The sequence below is a fragment of the Dunckerocampus dactyliophorus genome, chromosome 14, assembly GCF_027744805.1.
Source record: "Dunckerocampus dactyliophorus isolate RoL2022-P2 chromosome 14, RoL_Ddac_1.1, whole genome shotgun sequence".
In the NCBI taxonomy this organism is placed as follows: domain Eukaryota; kingdom Metazoa; phylum Chordata; class Actinopteri; order Syngnathiformes; family Syngnathidae; genus Dunckerocampus; species Dunckerocampus dactyliophorus.
Genome location: NC_072832.1, coordinates 24785416 through 24804129, shown reverse-complemented (window position 1 = coordinate 24804129; position 18714 = coordinate 24785416). Strand labels below are relative to the sequence as shown.

At 39.7% G+C, this 18714-nt stretch overlaps 1 protein-coding gene across 1 annotated transcript; it reads right to left on the bottom strand.

The window, feature by feature from the left end:
* Window positions 1-365: 365 nt before the first annotated feature.
* On the bottom strand, window positions 366-15454 carry LOC129194369 (acylphosphatase-2-like). The gene is made up of 7 exons (XM_054799559.1): window positions 15263-15454; window positions 15075-15163; window positions 5668-5745; window positions 5472-5488; window positions 4060-4169; window positions 1332-1455; window positions 366-1202 (listed from the first exon to the last, which is right to left on the bottom strand). Exons 1-6 carry the CDS (start codon window positions 15427-15429, stop codon window positions 1341-1343), a joined length of 576 nt encoding a protein of 191 aa, XP_054655534.1. The 5' UTR covers window positions 15430-15454; the 3' UTR covers window positions 366-1202; window positions 1332-1340.
* Between the last annotated feature and the right edge of the window lie 3260 nt (window positions 15455-18714).

Below are 18714 nucleotides of genomic sequence, written 5' to 3'. Positions count from 1 at the left end.
AATTCGTCTTCAAAGTCGTAATATTATGAGAAACAAACAAAACAATGAATAAAGTTAGGTTGCGAAAAATGTTTTAATATTACGAGAATAAAGCCAAAATATTATAGGACAAAAGTCATAATTACGAGAAGAAAATTTACAAGAAGAACGTTGAAATAGTTGGGGGGAAAAAAAACAGAAATGGAAAAAAATAGCTGTAATTTTATGAGAATAAGGTCAAAATATTATGGGAATAAAGTCATAATTACGGGAAGAACATTTACAAGAAGAAAGCTGAAATAGTTGGAAATTTTTAAAAAACAGCAAAACTTGAAAAAAATTGGTGTAATTTTATAGCACTAAAGTCCAAATATGAAGAGAAAAAAGGCATATTCTAATGAGGAAAAATTAGTAATTTTATGAGGATAAATAATGCCATTTTAGTAGCATAAAGTGGAAATATTTTTAAAAAGCTGTAATTTTCTAAAAAAAAAGGGAATGAAGTTTGTCATTTTTGGAAAATTATGTTGCGGGAAAAGTTATAATGTTATGAGAATAAAGTGAAAATATGATGGGAATAAAGTCATAAATTTACAGAAGAGAGTTGAAAGAGTTGGAAAATTAAAAAATATGAAGAGATAAAAGGTGTATTCTCATGAGAAAAAAAGCACACTTTTATAAGAATAAACTTGTAATATTATGAGGAACAATCACGTTGTTTTAGTAGTATAGGGTTGAAAGAAAATAGTAAAAAATTTGGGGGGGAAAATGAAAAGAAAACAGCAAGAATGAGGAAAAAAAGAGCCAAGAGTGAAGCTGACATGAATAATGTATGTTTTCACCTTTATGACAAAGCTGAGATGAAATACTCTATCGATAACTTGTTAGCATATGTTGCACATGTGTTGCTTTACAAAATATCAACGTTTCATTTCATTTCCCTCGCTGGAGGGAAAAGACGTTTGGACACCCATGACTTAGTCCCTCCCCTCCATCTACGTAGCCAAGATGGCGACCACTGACGGCGGCGGCACGTGTCCGTCACCTCCCTGTTGGCGTGAGCACACTTACAGCACGCACCCAAAAGTGTGAAGTGTGCAGGTGCACCAGCCGAGACACAGCATAAGACTTCAGACAAAGAGTTTTCACGTGGAACACAAAGGTGACAAAGATGGAGGCGCTGCAGAAGAAGGCAGACAGAGGCAGGAAGGAAGTAGCGGGGCCTACAAAATAAAAGAGGTGAGAGTGGACGTGCTGCAGGAGACAGTGGAGTAGAGTAGAGTGGAGTAGAGTAGAGTAGAGCAGAGTAGAGTAGAGCAGAGTAGAGTAGAGTAGAGTGGCAGGTGTCGGACCTCAGATGTTCAGTAGCGAGTGGTAAAGCCGCTGAGCTCCAACTTGTGGATGCTTCTTTGGTTGCTGAAGGAGGTTCTGCTGATGCGACTGCTGGGGCTCCCTTCTTTGCTCAGCCACACTTTCCTGACAACACACACACACACACACACACACACGTCAGACCTCACATCTGGCCCACATGGGGCAACATCTGTGTGTAGATTAGAGGAGATTGTAGAGGATCAGGGTCAGGTCAGAATAACGGCATCTCGTGTTTGTGGTGCCCAGATGAGCTGGCCCACATTCTCCTCTCCGATTGGTCGGCTTCACCCACTACACACACACAAACACACTTGGCATTACATGTTAGGAAGTCTTAATCGGATGTTTCTTCCAGCCAACAGCATGTGTATGATCAAAAGATGGATATAAACAGTAGTAATCATATTTACTGTCATGGATCCATCAGGCTTGTTTATTTCTAACCTGATGCTTGACTTTTCTCACAGGGGGAAAAAAGTTTCCTTTCCGCCCATCTCCCCATTAAAGCCTCAACCCCCACCCCTGCGCCCCCACCCAGCTGTTTCCCAGGCTCCGCAGGAAGTGAGGTCGTGGCGGAGGAAGGTGGAGTGGGCAAGAACGACGCCAGCTTGGAAAAAACACGAGTTCAAGTCTTTTTTCTTTTTTTTTTTAGCTTCCAAACATACAGTATATACTGTAGATAGATAGATTTTCCAGCTGTCTTTTGAAAAGCAGCCCGATTTAAGTTAGCTCCTCCCAGCTGCTGCAGCAAAGGCTTGAAAGCAAACGCCACCAATGAAGATGTAGGACAGGGGTGCCCAAAGGGCCATACGCCACCCGCTGGCAAAAAAACTGAAAAAACCCATCATAAAATGTACAAAAAAGTCCAAATATTAAGAGAAAATGTTGTAATCGAATGAGAAAAGGTTGGCACTTTACAAGAATAGAGTCAAAATATTATGGGAATAAAGTCATATTGACGAGATGAAAATCAACAAAAAGAAAATTGAAATACTTGGAATAACAAAAAAAAAAAGACTAAAGCAGAAAAAGTCGTATTCGAACGAGAAAAAAGTCACAATTTTACATGAATAAACTCGAGAATAAAAAACTACAGGAAGAAAGTCAGAAGGAAATTTAGTTGGAAAATTAAAAAAAAACAAAAAAACAGCTGAAATAGATTTTTTTTATAAGACTGCAGTCAAAATATGAAGAGAGAAAAGTCTAAATTTACAAGAAGAAAGTTTAAATAGTTGAAAAAAAAAGAAATGAAAAAAAACCAGCTGTAATTTTACAATTTTACAAAGTCCAAATATTAGGACAAAAAAGTCGTATTCTAACGAGGAAAAAAGTTGCCATTTTAATAAACGTGTAATATTATGAGGAAAAATGATGTCATTTTAGTAGCATAGAGTTGAATTATTAAAAAATATATATTTAAAACATTAAAAACAAGTATTAAAACATACAACAAGTTGTAATCTTATGAAAAACAAAACAATGAAATAACTTATAAAAACGTTATATTATGGGAATAAAGTCAAAATATTATGAAAACAAAATTTGTGAAGATTACTGAAGAAGAACGTTCAAATATTTGAAAAATGTAAAAAAATAAAAAAAAACAGCACAAAGAAAACAAGGTAATTTTATGACAATAAAGTCAAAATATTCAAAGAAAAAAATCGTCCTCTAACGAGAAAAAAGTTGTAATTTATGAGAATAAACTTGTAATATTATAAGGGAAAAATAACGTCATTTTAGGAGCACAGAGTTGAAATAATAAAAATATATACTTGTACTATTATTAAACACAAACACAACAATGAAAAAACGTATTTTAAAAAAGTTAGAATATTATGGAAATAAAGTAAAAATATTATGAAAACAACATTTGTGAAGATCATTAAAGAAGACATTTGAAATATTTGAAAAATGTAAAAAAAACCAGCAAAAATTAAAAAACAGGTAATTTTATGAGAATAAAGTCAAAATATTAAAAGAAAAAAGTTGCACTTTTACGAGGATAAACTCGTAATATTATGAGGGAAAAATTACATAACTTTAGTATCATAGACTTGAAATATTAAAGAAAAATTATATATATATTTTTAAGTTGCAATATTATGAGAAACGAACAAAACAAAATAAAGTTCTAATTTTGGAAAATGCATTATTACAGGAATAAAGTCCTAATATTACGAGAAGAAAATGTACCAATATTATTTAAAAAGACAGAAAAAAAATGGCAACAACAGCAAAGAGTGAAGTTGATACAAAGCTGAGATGCATTTTTTTCTTGAAATTTATGCAGTATAACTTGTTAGCATGTCTACTGTTCATGTGTTGCTTTACAAAATATCAAAGTTTCATTTTTCACTATGTGGCCCTCGTTGGAAAACGTTTGGACACCCCGGAAGTAGTACACTTTTCATTCCAATAATTGGTAGAAGTCTTCGCTGTGGTGTTCCTGAAAGGAGGCGACACACACACACACACACACACACACACACACACACACACACACACACGCACACGCACACACACTTCATTTGACTGCGAGTGCCGTCAAGGAGGCTCAAACAGGCTGATGTGAAGGTAAAGGCTGCCCCCTGGTGGCCGAGAGCAGTAATACAGTGTAGCGCAGTGAGAAGATGTTGCTTTGTTGTGTTCTCCTCATTTTGGGAGAGGAGATGACATGAACGTGCATGCTCCTCGTGCACTCACATCTCCTCCACCATGTCAGAAGGACCCTGGACGTGACCCACCACCGTCCCACTGCGGGTGTTCTTCACCCAGCCCACCACACCCAGACGCGCCGCCTCCGTCTCGGTGTACTGCAGGACACGCCAGCGTTCCATCAAATCACATTATATCATTACATATAATGTAGATACATAAAATCATTTTTTACAATACAATAAATACATTCAATATTATATAATAATGATTTTATAAATTCAATAATGTATAACAATGATTTTTAAAATAAAGCATAAAAAATGCAAACTGCTGGCAGGTAATTTTCCAATAAATACAATCTTGTGAAATTACAACTTCACATAATAACAGTTTTTCATTTTACATTTTTTTTGACAAACATTGTGTCTTTTCTTGTAATTGCCTCTTTCCTCTTGTACATAATGTAAAATAGTCATGTAAAAAAACCCAAAACAAGTAAAATAATGTAAAATAAGGATTGTTTTTGGTAATATTCAAACTGTTTCCTCTTTGTTTGCAGTCATTTCTCAAAAATAATCTAAAAAACATTTTTTTTTGCATAAAATTGAAACTTTTGTCATAAAATCACAACTTATTAACATCAGTAAACATACAACTTTTTCTCATGTTATGGCTTTATAAAGATTTGTCCTCTTTTTTTATTTTAACTTTTTTTTAATCACAGACTATGAGTAAAAAAGTTTTTTGTATTATTTTTATTTTATTTTAAGTATTTATTTAATTTAATTATTTAGATTTTATTTGAGCTTTTCAAAAAAGCTTTGACTTGGTTTTTAACATTGCAATATTTTCTGGTAAAATGATTACTTTGTCTTGTAAAATTACAACCTTTTAGTCATAATATTCTGACTTTTATCTTGTAAAACTGTCAAATAAGCAATCAAAAAAATAAATTTAACAATATATAATAATTTCTTTTCATTAAAAACATAAATTCAATATTATATAATAATGATTTTTCCATACATCCAATACTATAAATAAATGCAATAATATATAATAATGATTTTTAATACAATTTAAAAAGTTCAATAAAATATAATATTGATTTGTAATATAATACATGAATTCTAAAATATATAATATTGATTTTTGTATAAAATAAATAAATTCAATAATATCTAATGATTTGTAATACAATAAATAAATTCAATAATATATAATTATAATTTTTAATCAAATAAATAAATTCAATAATATATAGTAATGATTTAAAATCAATAAATAAATCTAATAGTATATAATAATAATTTTTAATCAAATAAATAAATTCAATAATATATAGTAATGATTTTAAATCAATCAATAAATATAATAGTATAAAATAATAATTTTTAATCAAATAAATACCTTCAATAATACAGTATATACAGAGTAGAGTATACAACATAACTCACCATCCTGAAGCACACTCCTGCCACAAAGAAGAAGAAAAGAACTTGTTAGTGTTTCTCCTCAGCAACATGTGCGCTGACTTCTAAATTAAGAAGCGGATCATTTGACTGCTGCCACACACGCATACACACACACACACACACACACACACCCCCACACACACACACACACAAAGGCCCAGCAAACAAACAAACAGACCTTGAACGTGACCAAAGACCTCAAAATCCACGGACACCAGCCCACTTCCTGCTGACATGCTGACAGGAGATGTGAGGCCTGCAAAGAGGAAGACGAGGAAGAGGAGGGTGAGGCCTGCGTGGCCCGCCACTTTGCTTAGTGTGTGTGTGTGTGTGTGTGTGTGTGTGTGTGTGTGTGGGTGTGTGTGTGTGGGTGTGTGTGTGTGTGGGTGTGTGTGTGGGTGTGTGTGATAGTATCGCCATCATTCTTGTAGTGCTGGCGGTCTTTGTAGTCCATTAAAACTACAAACATGTCTGCGGGATGGGCCAACAAGTGTGTGGTGGCACAACTATGATGTTTGACCACTTTTTAAAGAATATGAAGTAATATATATATATATATATATATATATATATATATATATATATATATGTGTATTGCTTCATATTGTTTAATCAGGCATATAATGTATATAAGACCTGTTTAGGACTTTGTAAGTACAGTTTTAACATTATTAAAGCCCTCTGAACATGAAATAACAGCCCTATAGTTACCTTTGCACTCCTATTACCCAATATAGTCCATCCATCCATTTTCTATGCCAGTTATCCTCATTAGTGTACACATGATAAAAGAATATAAGACATATAAGACATAGAAAACCTGTTTAGGACTTTCTAAATACGGTTTTTAACATTATCAGAGCCCTGTAGACATGAAATAACACCCCTGTAGTCACCTTTACAAGCCTATTAGCCAATATAGTAGACATAATAACAATATTTAAAAAATGTGACAAATGTAATTACTCCATATTGTTGAATAAAGCGTGAGGAAAAGTGATAAAACTTCCACATACGTGACATCATAGCTGTGAACATATAAAAACATTTTCTCACTGTATCGTGAGGGACATGCAATGGCTGACTTCATGCAGTGTGAAGGTAACTATCAGTCAAACAGTGAGACATGAACTTACATGACATTACCTTAACGCTGCATGAAGTCATGACGTCAGCCATGGCACGTCTCGCATGGTAGAGAGTTTAACAAGTTCTCCTCCCAATCCTTGTGAAAGTGCTAAGTTTTTGGCTTCTTAAAGGAAAAGTGCCCTTATTGTGGAATTTTGCCCATGTGAGACATGAACACACGTCTTTCTCTTACCTGTGCATTCTAACCATATAAAAACAGCTAAAAAGAGGCAGCTAATTAATGCACGTAAAGGGACACACCTATTCCGCTATTAAAACACCTCCCAAAAGCTCCAACAAGGTTTTATAGTTTTCTATCCATGCTGTGAGCATGTAGTAACAGCTACATTCATGATAACATGTAATACTTAGAGTATTTGAATAATTTTAAGCATTAGCATGACTTCCTTCCTGGGTGCATTGATTTTCCTATAGCAACATAGAAAGGAGCGCTACACCTAGTGTTAATTCAAAAACAAAAACACAGCAGCAGTGGCGGCAGCTCCAATATGTAGCGTTACCTTTCGCTAGCGGCTTGAGGCATTGGGAGCAAGTGTGTGGTGAAGCTAGTCGCTAGCTGGCTAGTCGCTAGCCGGTGTGGTGTGGCGAGGTGTCGCTACGCCAGTAAAGTAGTTCTTGGGTGTAACAATGTTAATAACAATAACAACGCTGTAGCTTGGTTAACATGCAGGTCAGATTATGTAAATGGAGTGTTGTTGGCACTTTTTCAGAAGGCTTTATAGGTGGAAGGTGCTTTCCATTACATGCATTCTTAGCTGCCTCTTTTTAGCTGTTTTTATATCACAGAAAAGAGAAACACGTGTGTTCATGTCTCTTATAAGGATTGTGGATGATGGGCAAAAAAAGTGCACTTTTCCTTTCATTTTAAAAGAATTATATTCGACGCTCACTGGTTAGCTCGCTAGCTCATTAGCTCGTTGGCTAGCCGCCATCTCGAGTCCCGGGAGTTTAGCAATGTGATGAATGAATAATAGGAGTGTAAAGGTGACTATAGGCGTGTTATTTCTTGTCTGCACGGCTATAATAATGTTAAAAACCGCATGCTCTAACTTATGAAAATATTCCTTTTATTAACATTGAATCTTATATCACGGTTGGAACCAATTAACCAAGAGGAAGAGATGACTGTATATGTAAATATAAACTATTAAGTAAAATAACCATTTGATAAATACATGTGAACTAATGTTATTTCATATTATTACTTTTAAAGTAATGACTATTAAGTAAAATCATGATTTGATTCACATCTGAGCGTTGTGGAGTTTTTTGATGACAAATTAAATAGTTCGAGCTTGTAACAGTTCCTCCATCCTGCCACTAGATGTCAGCACGTCCACACTGTGAGCGGGCAGACAGACGTCGTTGCCGTAGTGACGCATCCGACGTCACATCACATGAACGTGTGTACGTGTGTAGATAATCAACTACAGTATAAAATGAGGTGGTTATATCCCTTTAGAGAGATGAAACACACACACACACACACATATATATGTATAATATATATAATATAATATATTATATATATATATATATATATATATATATATATATATATATATATATATATATATATATATATATATATATATATATATATGTATATTATCTGCGCATGTCACAACAAACAGGAAGTGGCGCCAAAGAGCTTTAACAGGCTGCTCACGTTTCTGCTCATTGAAGTCACGATTGCGTCATCACCATGACGACATAAGAGAACAAGGGGCGTGGTCGCCACTTTGGAGACTTATAGGAGGTCGCATTTGGAGCTTATTGGGGCGTTCTAAAGACTCTAGCCACAGACTAGTCCCTTTCCTGACTTATTGTGACTCCCTGAGCGCCACCTTTCTGCCACTTGTGACAATGACAAGAACAACCACAACGTCAGCACGCCTGACTCCACCCACCACGCGGCCTCCTGTTCTCAGGTGCTCGGTTACCATGGACACACACACACCAGTTAGGAAGTTTTCACTCCACACCAGGAAACCAAACAAGGGAAGAATGAAGTTGTGTATACACACACACCAACGTCTGTGCGTGTGTGTGTGTGTTTACACTCGTCCTATGTTCTCAGCTGTGTGTGTGTGTGTGTGTGTGTGTGTGTGTGTGTGTGTGCGTTTACACTTGGTTGAGCCTTCTGTTCAGCGTGCAGTCGCTCTCAGTGAGCTGCGTTTTTAGGTCGCAGTGTTCTTTCTGCTGCACACACACACACACACACACGCACACACACACACACACACACACACAGAGTTACGTAGCTACGTCAGATGCTGTGTGCTATTAGGCAGTGAGTTTGGGTGGGTGGGGGTTGGTGTGCATGTATGGGTGCATGTGCATGTGCACGTGCTGCATGAGTGTGTGTGTGTGTTTAAGTAGTCCCAAAGCTCCTGTCATGCATATGGACGCAAAGCAAAACTGAGAGCCAGTCTGCGCGCGTGTGTGTGTGTGTGTGTGTGTGTAAGATGCTGGAGGGCTCACAGCCTCCACTGCTGCATAACATGTCCCCTCCTTTTAGTAATGTCACCCCACACAAGCGCACAAACACACACACACACACACACACACACACACACACACTACTGTGAAACACAAAAAGTCAACTTTGACTTTTAACATGAGTGATCTTCTGGTTCTCCAAGGGAACATTTCCTTTTCATTTTTATGACATTACTTCTTTTCATTCATTCTGCTCCTTTTACGATCTCTAAACTGTGTTCTATGAAACACTGGCAAGACGTATTGCATACGTATTGTATCATCCCACACAGGCCACATGCACCACATATATTGTATAGTACACATGTAGTACATGTATCACATATATAGTACATGTACTGTATCATATAAATAGTACATACTGTATACAGTGGTGTGAAAAAGTGTTTCCTGATTACTTCTTTTTTTAATGTTTGTCACACTTAAAAGTTTCAGATCCATCCATCCATTTTCTATGCTGCTTATCCTCACTAGGGTCGCGGGGGTATGCTGGAGCCTATCCCTATTAACCTAACATGAACCTAACATGCATGTTTTTGGAATGTGGGAGGAAACCCGAGTACTCGGAGAAAACCCACACACGCACGGGGAGAACATGCAAACTCCACAAAGAGATCTTCCCCATCTCCTTGTTTACAAGTTTTCAAGTTTATTAGCCATATCAACAGTGTAGGCATACAGTTGCTAGGAATGTATTTGGTGTGCTCACAGTTTCACAATACAATCACGACAATACAACTCCAGAAACAAAACTAAGGAGGGGTCAAAAACAGCACCTAGAATGACAGCGTACAAACATTGAAAAAGTGCATTGGTAAAAGTGAAAAGTAGGTCGGTAGTGGAGTCCACTAAGTGTTAGCGCATATTCAAGTGGCGGATGGCTTGTGGGTAGGTGCTGTCCCTAGAACATGTGGTTTTCCATGTGATGCTCCGGTACCTTCTACCTGATGGTAGGAGTGTGAATGGATGGTGTGCTGGGTGAGTGGGGTCGGAGGTGATGTTCTTGGCTTTCCTGGCAATTCTGGTGTTGTAGTGTGAGGCTAACGTGGGAAGATTGTGGCCAATGATTTTAGAGGCCCTGCGTACCACCCTCTCCAGCTGTTGCCTATCTGGGCTGGTGGTATTGCCATACTAGACCAGGATGGAGAAGGTGAGCACGTTTTCTATTGTGGCGCAGTAGAAATGGATCATGCCTGTTTGACTGACCCCAAATTTCCTCAGCTGTCGGAGAAAGTGTAATCTTTGGTGAGCTTTTGAAATGATGAGACTGGTGTTAAGGTTCCATGACAGGGACTGACTGTGTGGCCAACATGCTAACCACTCGGCCACCGTGCGGCCCATGTTTCAGATCATCAAAGAAATGTAAATATTAGTCAATGACAACACACCTCAACACAAAATGCGGTATTTAATTGAAACCTTTTCTTATTAAGGGAGGAAAAAACTCCAAAGCTACATGGTCCTGTGTGAAAAAGTGATTGTCCCCTAAACCTAATAAGTGGTTGGCCCCCCTTAGCAGCAACAACTGCAATCAAGCGTTTGTGATAACTTGCAATGAGTCTCTTCCAGCGCTGGGGAGGAATTTTGGCCCACTCGTCTTTGCAGAATTGTTGTCATTCAGCCACATTGGAGGGTTTTCCAGCATGAAGCACCTTTTTAAGGTCATGCCACAGCATCTCAATAGGATTCAGGTCAGGACTTGGACTAGGCCACTCCAAAGTCTTCAGTATCGCCCTGCAATGATGTTTATCACTACACTACCCACAATCCTCAGTCTCCTTGCCGCTGTGTTGTCATGGCAACCCGTCCAGCATGTGTGAGTATTAATAGTTTATAAGGAGTGTTGTTTTGGTTGTGTTCACGTACAGTTTGATGGAATTGGTGTGAGGTTTACTTTGGTGATGTTCAGTCAGGCTTGGCGGCGGTGGTGGGGCGGTGGGAGGGGGGGTCATGTGACTAACGTCAGGTGTGTGGGGGTTGGTTGTTGGCTCATGGCAACACATTATGTTAATCATTGTTCTAGCAAGAGGAGATGCTAACATGTATGTGTGTTAATGCCCTGGCAACCTTAATCAGGACACACACGCACACATACACACATGTACACGCACATGTACACACACATGTACACACGCGTAGACGCGTACTTGTTAGAAGCGTTGTGAGGAAAGGGTTGATGTGGTCCAGCTGAGCTGCGTGGAACAGAAAGTGACGTTTGATGACAAAACATATTCAACGAGCCGAGGGATGCTAATCCAGCTAATGCTAAGGAAGTTGGCTTTCTTTGTACTGCCCCCTGCTGGTCTGGCGGATGAAATGTGCTCACTGGTTCATTTACAGTTCTTCTCTTGGTTTGTCTCATTTCTTGAAACAGAAATGACATTTTCCAAACTCTAAGATCATTTGGCCAAACAGTCTTCCAGCTGAGCACAACCCCACAGCTCCCTTGCAAAAGCTCATATCTCTCCCAAAACGCTTCACTCACGCTTGGAATGCATGTAAGCTGTCAGTACCACCAAAATGCAAAGATCCTTCTCAATTGCTTTGCCTCATTTCCCGAAACAGACGCGACTTTCTCTTGGTTCTTTTAGCAAAATAAACTTGGTGGTTGTACAAAACCACCATGTACAAAATGTATGAGAGCGGCCCCCATCCTTTCAAGACTCTTAGACAAAGTGGTTTGTTTAGGATGTGAGCATCAAGAAGAGCGACTCCTTAGATAAGAGTCGGACTCCTCGTGTCCAAAACAGCAAGCAGATGTCTTGAAGACGTTTCTTCTTTTGTGGCCTAACGCTTGCCCCGCCCCCCTCTCCTTCCCTCCATAATGACCCCTGTGTGACCCCTGGATTTATCCTTCATAACTCGGGTAAAGGCTGAAGTGGAGGTCAAGGAGCTTATGGAGCGCTGAGGTTGTGAACCGTTGCTGAGACAGCTGCATGGCCAGGACTACGTCAGGTACTGGGACCCCACACACACACACACACACACACACACATACACACACACACACACACACACACAAGCAGACTGGACCAGTCCAGCAACAGGAGCGGGTCGGGTCAGGTGGTCGACACCAACTATTATATATTTTTAGCATGTAGCACATTTGATGCGAATAACTAAGAAGCCTCTGAACTTAAGCCATAAGAAGCCATAAGAGGCACCGCCCATCTAAAAGCGCTCAGAGGCGGCTCCGTCTTTCTTGTGACATTTAAAAAAACAAAACAAAAAGAAGCGACAGAATAAAGTTCATTTGTATTTTTTTTAAGTATTATTACCATGACAACCAAGACACAATGTTAACACAGCCATAAGAGGCAACGCCCACCTAAAAGCACTCACAGGCGGCTCCGTCTCGCTTGTGACATTAAAAAAACACAAAAAGAAGCGACACAAGAAAGTTCATTTGTATTTTTTGTATTGTAGAACTATTATTGTTACCACGACAACCAAGACACAATGGTAACGCAGCCATAAGATGCACCAACCATCTAAAAGCACTCACAGGCGGCTCCGTCTTGCTTGTGACATTAAAAAAACACAAAAAGAAGCGACAGAATAAAGTTCATTTGTATTTTTTTTAAGTATTATTACCATGACAACCAAGACACAATAGTAACGCAGCCATAAGATGCACCAACCATCTAAAAGCACTCACAGGCGGCTCCGTCTTGCTTGTGACATTAAAAAACCCCAAAAAGAAGCGACAGAATAAAGTTCATTTGTATTTTTTTTAAGTATTATTACCATGACAACCAAGACACAATGGTAACGCAGCCATAAGATGCACCAACCATCTAAAAGCACTCACAGGCGGCTCCGTCTTGCTTGTGACATTAAAAAAACACAAAAAGAAGTGACAGAAGAAAGTTTATTTGTATTTTTTGTCTCACAGCGTCCAGAAGAAAGACATGCACATGCATCATGGCCAATTATGCAAATGACTTAACTTTTTTCATGCGTGTGTTTGGTTCTGTTTGCATGGTTTCATTGGTTCTATTTGTGTTCTGTCTTCACGGTACCACGGTTCTATTTGTGTTGTGTTGTCTCGGTTGACTGGTTCTATTTGTGTCCTGTGTTCACGGTTCTGCGTTCTGCTTGCGCGGGTCCACGTTAGGCCGGGTGTTCCCTCCGCTGTGTTTCCGGCCGAGCGGTTCCGAGTCGCCGTCCTCCCGCCGCGTCCGCTCGGCTGAACTCTGCATGAACCTTCACTTGAACCCTGGATGAACTTGACTAAACTGACCCATTAATCTACTTTGGATTAAAGCTGTACGGTGGCCCGCGAGGAACGTGTCGGGCCGGTTCTGCGCGGCAGGAACCGCCGTGACGTGCACGCCCACTGACACAGAAGATGAGATTACGCGTACAGATGAATACAAAAATGAATAAAATCTTCTTGAATGCTTTCTAAAGTCAGCCCTTTTGAATAATATCACGTTGAATTAGTTGAATAACACTTCATTTTAAAATGAAATCTATGTTTGTCTACATTTTTGTTGACGTCACACTTCATAATCACGGCCATGTCATCGCTTAATGATGACGGACACTAGGATGAGGCAAGAACCTTGTTTGTCCCTGGACAAATAAAAAAACCTGAAATTTATAAATAAATACTACATTGCTAAAATTAAATAATTTTACAAATTAAAAAATAAATAAAAAATGGCCTTTAATAAAGTAAAATAAATACAAAAATAACCAAAAAATGAATACATTGAATTAAAAATAAGAAAATATGCATCATTTATTCATACAGTGTTACAGTGTATAAATATTAATAGAAATATTAGATGTGCAGGATAGCTATCGGCCCAATATGAGGCAATTATGACGTCATACCGATAAATCCAATAAAATTTATCAGATCATTTAAAGAAACGCCCCAATGAGGCGAGATGACCCGTACTGTGTGGGTGAGCAAATCAAGCGCTCCTTTTTTCTCCTGCCTGTGATGTTAACTTCCCCTGAGCCACGGCATTTGAAAAGTGCAAAAGGTTTGCCAGAGACCTCCGTGGCGTCACACCAGCTGCTCGGAGCGTGCGCCGGAATACAGTGCACCTTGCTGGGCCACAGCAGGTGGCTCCCTGCGCTCTATACTCTGGTTCTCCTGATAGTAGTGATGTGGTAGTAGTAATGTCATGATATTTGATTAGGACAAATCAACAGGTATCAGTTGGTCAAATCCTAATTTGTTCCAGTCCTTCTTACCTCCAGGTGTGCACAAACTACACTTGAATATAAATTGGGCTTGAGAAGCAGAAAGGTTTGGAAAAAGAAGATATTGTGTATCTGTATTAAATATATCTACAATATCTGTATTTGTGCTGTGAGGACAGCCTGGGCAATATAGCATTAGCTAGTATTTTTACATGACTCAAATACTTCCTCCACCAATAGCTTTCACAATAAAAGACAAATTCATTCATAAGTGGTAAAATGCGTTAATTCGGAGACCTGCCTCCCACCCCCAACACACACACCCACACCCACACAGTTCCATCAATGTAGGTCAGTGTGTGAGCACCCCCAACACACCAGAGATGTGTGTGTGTGTGTGTGTGTGTGTGTGTGTGTGTTTGGGGGGGGGGGGTAAACATCCCACAATGATGAATCAAGCAAATGTTTTGATGTGTAACGGACGCTTCTCCGCCTGGGGCGTCAACCTGACGTCCCCCCTCCCTTAACCCCTGCTCTTCACTGGGGTGATGACGCCTCCATGCAGAGTGTGCATGTGTATGCGTGTGCGTGTGTGGGAAAAGGCTGGGGGGTGTTGTATGTTGTATGTGTGTGGCGTGCTGTGGGCGGAGCCTGGTGCAGCACAGTTCTATTATTAGCCGTAAACTCTGGCTGACCTGAAAGCCGGCGACTGATTTAGTCTAAGGGCTCTCGCTGTAAAACAACGCAATCATCATATCATCATCCAAGACTCACCAGCAGGAGCCTTCTGCTCTCCTTGGGGTGGGGGTGGGGGGCTTGTACACCTAACATGCTTTGACAGGAAGTCCTCCTTTGTCACCCACCTGCATACAATGTAGACTTAGTTTGGCGTCACATGACCATCACACCATCATCACATGATGGCCTGTCACGTGTGATATGTTTCATAGCGCACCACATACCTCAAGTCCAGAGGTTCTCCGCCAACATCCTGCGAGCGCGTCCGCCGTCCTCGAGGACCGGCGGCGGGCACGGTGGCGCGGCCTTCAAAGACAGAGATGACAGAGGTCAGACGCGGACCGGCTGCAGAGGTGAAAGACGTGGCGGCGGAGACGGAGAGGCGGCGCATGCTTGAGGAGACGCTTCATGTGGACAGACAGTCCTGTCACATCTCCTCATCTTGGAGCTCAAACTTTTCCAAGAATTATTTGACCTCGCGTCTCCTCGATGTGACCTCCGCGGACAGCATGGAGGACGTGGGAGATGGGCGGACCACGAAGAAGGTAACCAAGATCCCTAAACGCCGTTGCTTCCAATCAGCATCAGACTGCAAACATGAGGAAGGCCTTACCAAGTAGGACAAACTTCCTGTTAGCTAGCTTCGCTTGGCGAGTTCATGACTCAACACCGCCTTGCTTGTGACATTTAAAGAAAAACAAGTGACAGAAGTAAGTTAATTTATATTTTTTGTCGTATTGTTACCATGACAGAGTTTTAAAAAACACACAAAAAGAAGCGACAGAAAAAGGTTCATTTGTATTTTTCGTAGTATTGTTACCATGACCACCAAGACACAATGCTAACGCAGCCATGAGACGCACCGCTCATCTAGAAGCACTGACAGGCGGCTCCGTCTTGCTTGTGACATAAAACAACATCAAAAAACCCCCCACAAAAGTTCATGACTCAACACCATCAAGGACTGCGGCGCTAGCTCGCTGCAAGCGTGATGGCACGTCCTGCGAGGTGCACAGAGATGTTTGGGAAACAGCAGCTGGTGGAAAAAGTGACGCTGCTGAACCTTCTGACCGGACATGACGACCCACTCGCTGGCGTTCCTAATTTAAGGTCAGAGCCACACAAAGACTTCAGTTGTCATTATACATGCATACACAGAAACACTGGAAGAAATCATTCATAAATAATTTATAAATTAAATAATTATTTACAAGATCATTCAAATCAAATACATTTAAAATAAAATTACTATTTTAGTAAAAATATAGGACACTTGATACCTTCAATAAAAATGACAGTATACATTTATATTATACATTAAATATAACTAATTCGTATATATTTTTATTTATATTTTAAATAATTGTATAATAATAGAGCCGCACGGTGTTCTAGTGGTTAGCATGTTGGCCAACACAGTAACAGCCTGGAGATCGGGAAAACCTGGGTTCGATTCTCCCTTGGGAGTTTGCATGTTCTCCCCGTGTGTGTGTGTGTGTGTGTGTGTGTGTGTGTGTGTGTGTGTGTGTGTGGGGGTTTTCTCCGGGTATTCCGGTTTCCTCCCACATTCCAAAAATATGCATGTTAGGTTAATCGGAGACTCTAAATTGTCCATAGGTATGAATGTGAGTGTGAATGGTTGTTTGTCTATATGTGCCCTGCCATTGGCTGGCAACCAGTCCAAGGTGTAATGTCACCCAAAGTCAGCTGGGATAGGCCCCCCCTAAAGAGGAGAAGCGGTATAGAAAATGGATGGATGGATAATTGTATAATATATACATTTTTGCCCATGTCCAGTGCCGAGTAGTAGTTACTATGTGCCACTGGCTCTACTATGTTTATAGCAGGGGTGTTCAAAGTCTGGACCAGAGTATATTTGCAGAACGCTGCTGTAAAAAAATTCAAATGTTGAGATGTAGTTTTCTATTTATAAACAGGAATATTTATAAAAACTCCTGTTCAAAATCTTAAGAGCAGTTGAAAAATGTCAAGAATGTACATTTGGCACTGTTGGATCTGAAGGAGGTTCTCGGTAGAGCTTCAAAACGCAAAAAGAAAAAAATGGAAGTGAGACACACAAAAAAAGACATTTGAGTGAGCAATTTATCGTAAACACGCATTAAAGTGAAATGGGCTGTTCATCAGCTGATCAAAAGTTTAAGACCATAGCAAAAAAACCCAAACTCAAAACCCTGCTAAAATGGAAATAAATGTTGAAAAAAGGAGTGAGTACAATAATGAGTATCTGTGCCATTTCCAGCGAAAACCCCAAAAGGAGAGTTGAGGAAGTGACGTCCCTGAAGAATGATTCCTGTGGTTGGTGATTTTTTATTTTTATTTTAACATATTGTGTGTATTTGAACTGTCTTGGGCCCGTACCTTCCTGACTGATAAAGTTTGAATCAACATGCTTCGGTCCCTTGCTTTGGTGAGATACTGACTGGAACAAGTTTGGGTCGACTGTCTCCTTCTGCGTAGAAGACATTTCTCTGCAGGTCCAACTTTCCTTTCAGGTTGCACTGACTTGTCTCACTTGCCGGTGGGCCTGTCACGATAATCAATAAATCAATTAACTGCACGATAAATACACTAAAAACAAGCTGGATCATTTTGCCGGCTTCGATATATTGACATGCGCATGCGTGTTTGATTTCCTCTTCTCTCGCTCTATCAAACAGGTCATCATGACGAGGAGGAACGTTTGTGTGGGCCAAGTATTTCCCCGTGTCATCGCAAACATGAACCCCACTCCCAAACTAAACATGTTGCTACGGTGGCCTGAAACACCGGCGAAAGTTGCCGAAAAAACTTTCAGCTTTCAGTGAAATAAGGCAAGACGCACGTTTATTCTTGCTCCCAGCTCATCTTCACCCTCAACAAACATTCTCAACACACACAACACACTTCTGGCCTTCAAAATAAGAGTGCCACATCCTGTCTAATTGTGTATACAACATAAGGGTGTCATAAATTGCTGCAATTGCTTTGGCGAATACGTCTTCCTTAAACACTTCTCGAGGTAGATGGTCGACTTGGTTAGCTATATTTCTCATCGACATAGTAGTCATGCCAAAATGTTGTGTTGCTGCTGGATGCTCATAGTATCCGTGTGATACTGTAAGTTTGTTTTCTTTTCCAAAAGAGGAAGGTTTAAAACTACAACGGACGAAGCAAGTACAGAGATCGAGAGACAAATGGACGCCCACCTCGAGTTCTGTTCTTTGCAGTGATCATTTCACTGATGACTGCTATGAAGGAACACCTTTACAAGAAGCATTTGCCTTGAAAGTACAGTATAAACACATTTTGAAAAAGGATCGACTATTCTGGTACACAGGGAAAAAAGACAAGAAGAACGACGTCAAAGTTGACCCAGATCAGAGTAAGTCATGTCTTAAACACTATTCCACGATAGCGACAAGGCTGTAAAGCATTATATATGTTAGATAAACATCTTTTCACAGCCATATGTATGTTTACTGTGGGGGGGGCGGCTGCGACGGTGTCAAAATCTAAAATAAATCCGACTATAAAGACCCCTTTACGTTAATTAAAAAGCCGATTTAAAACAATAATTGAAGGATACGCAACTCCAGAGTAATTTACACGTACCATTCTGTGTTTTGAAGGAGACCAATCTTCATCTTCAAGTCTTAAGGCTGTTCTTAAGTCCATG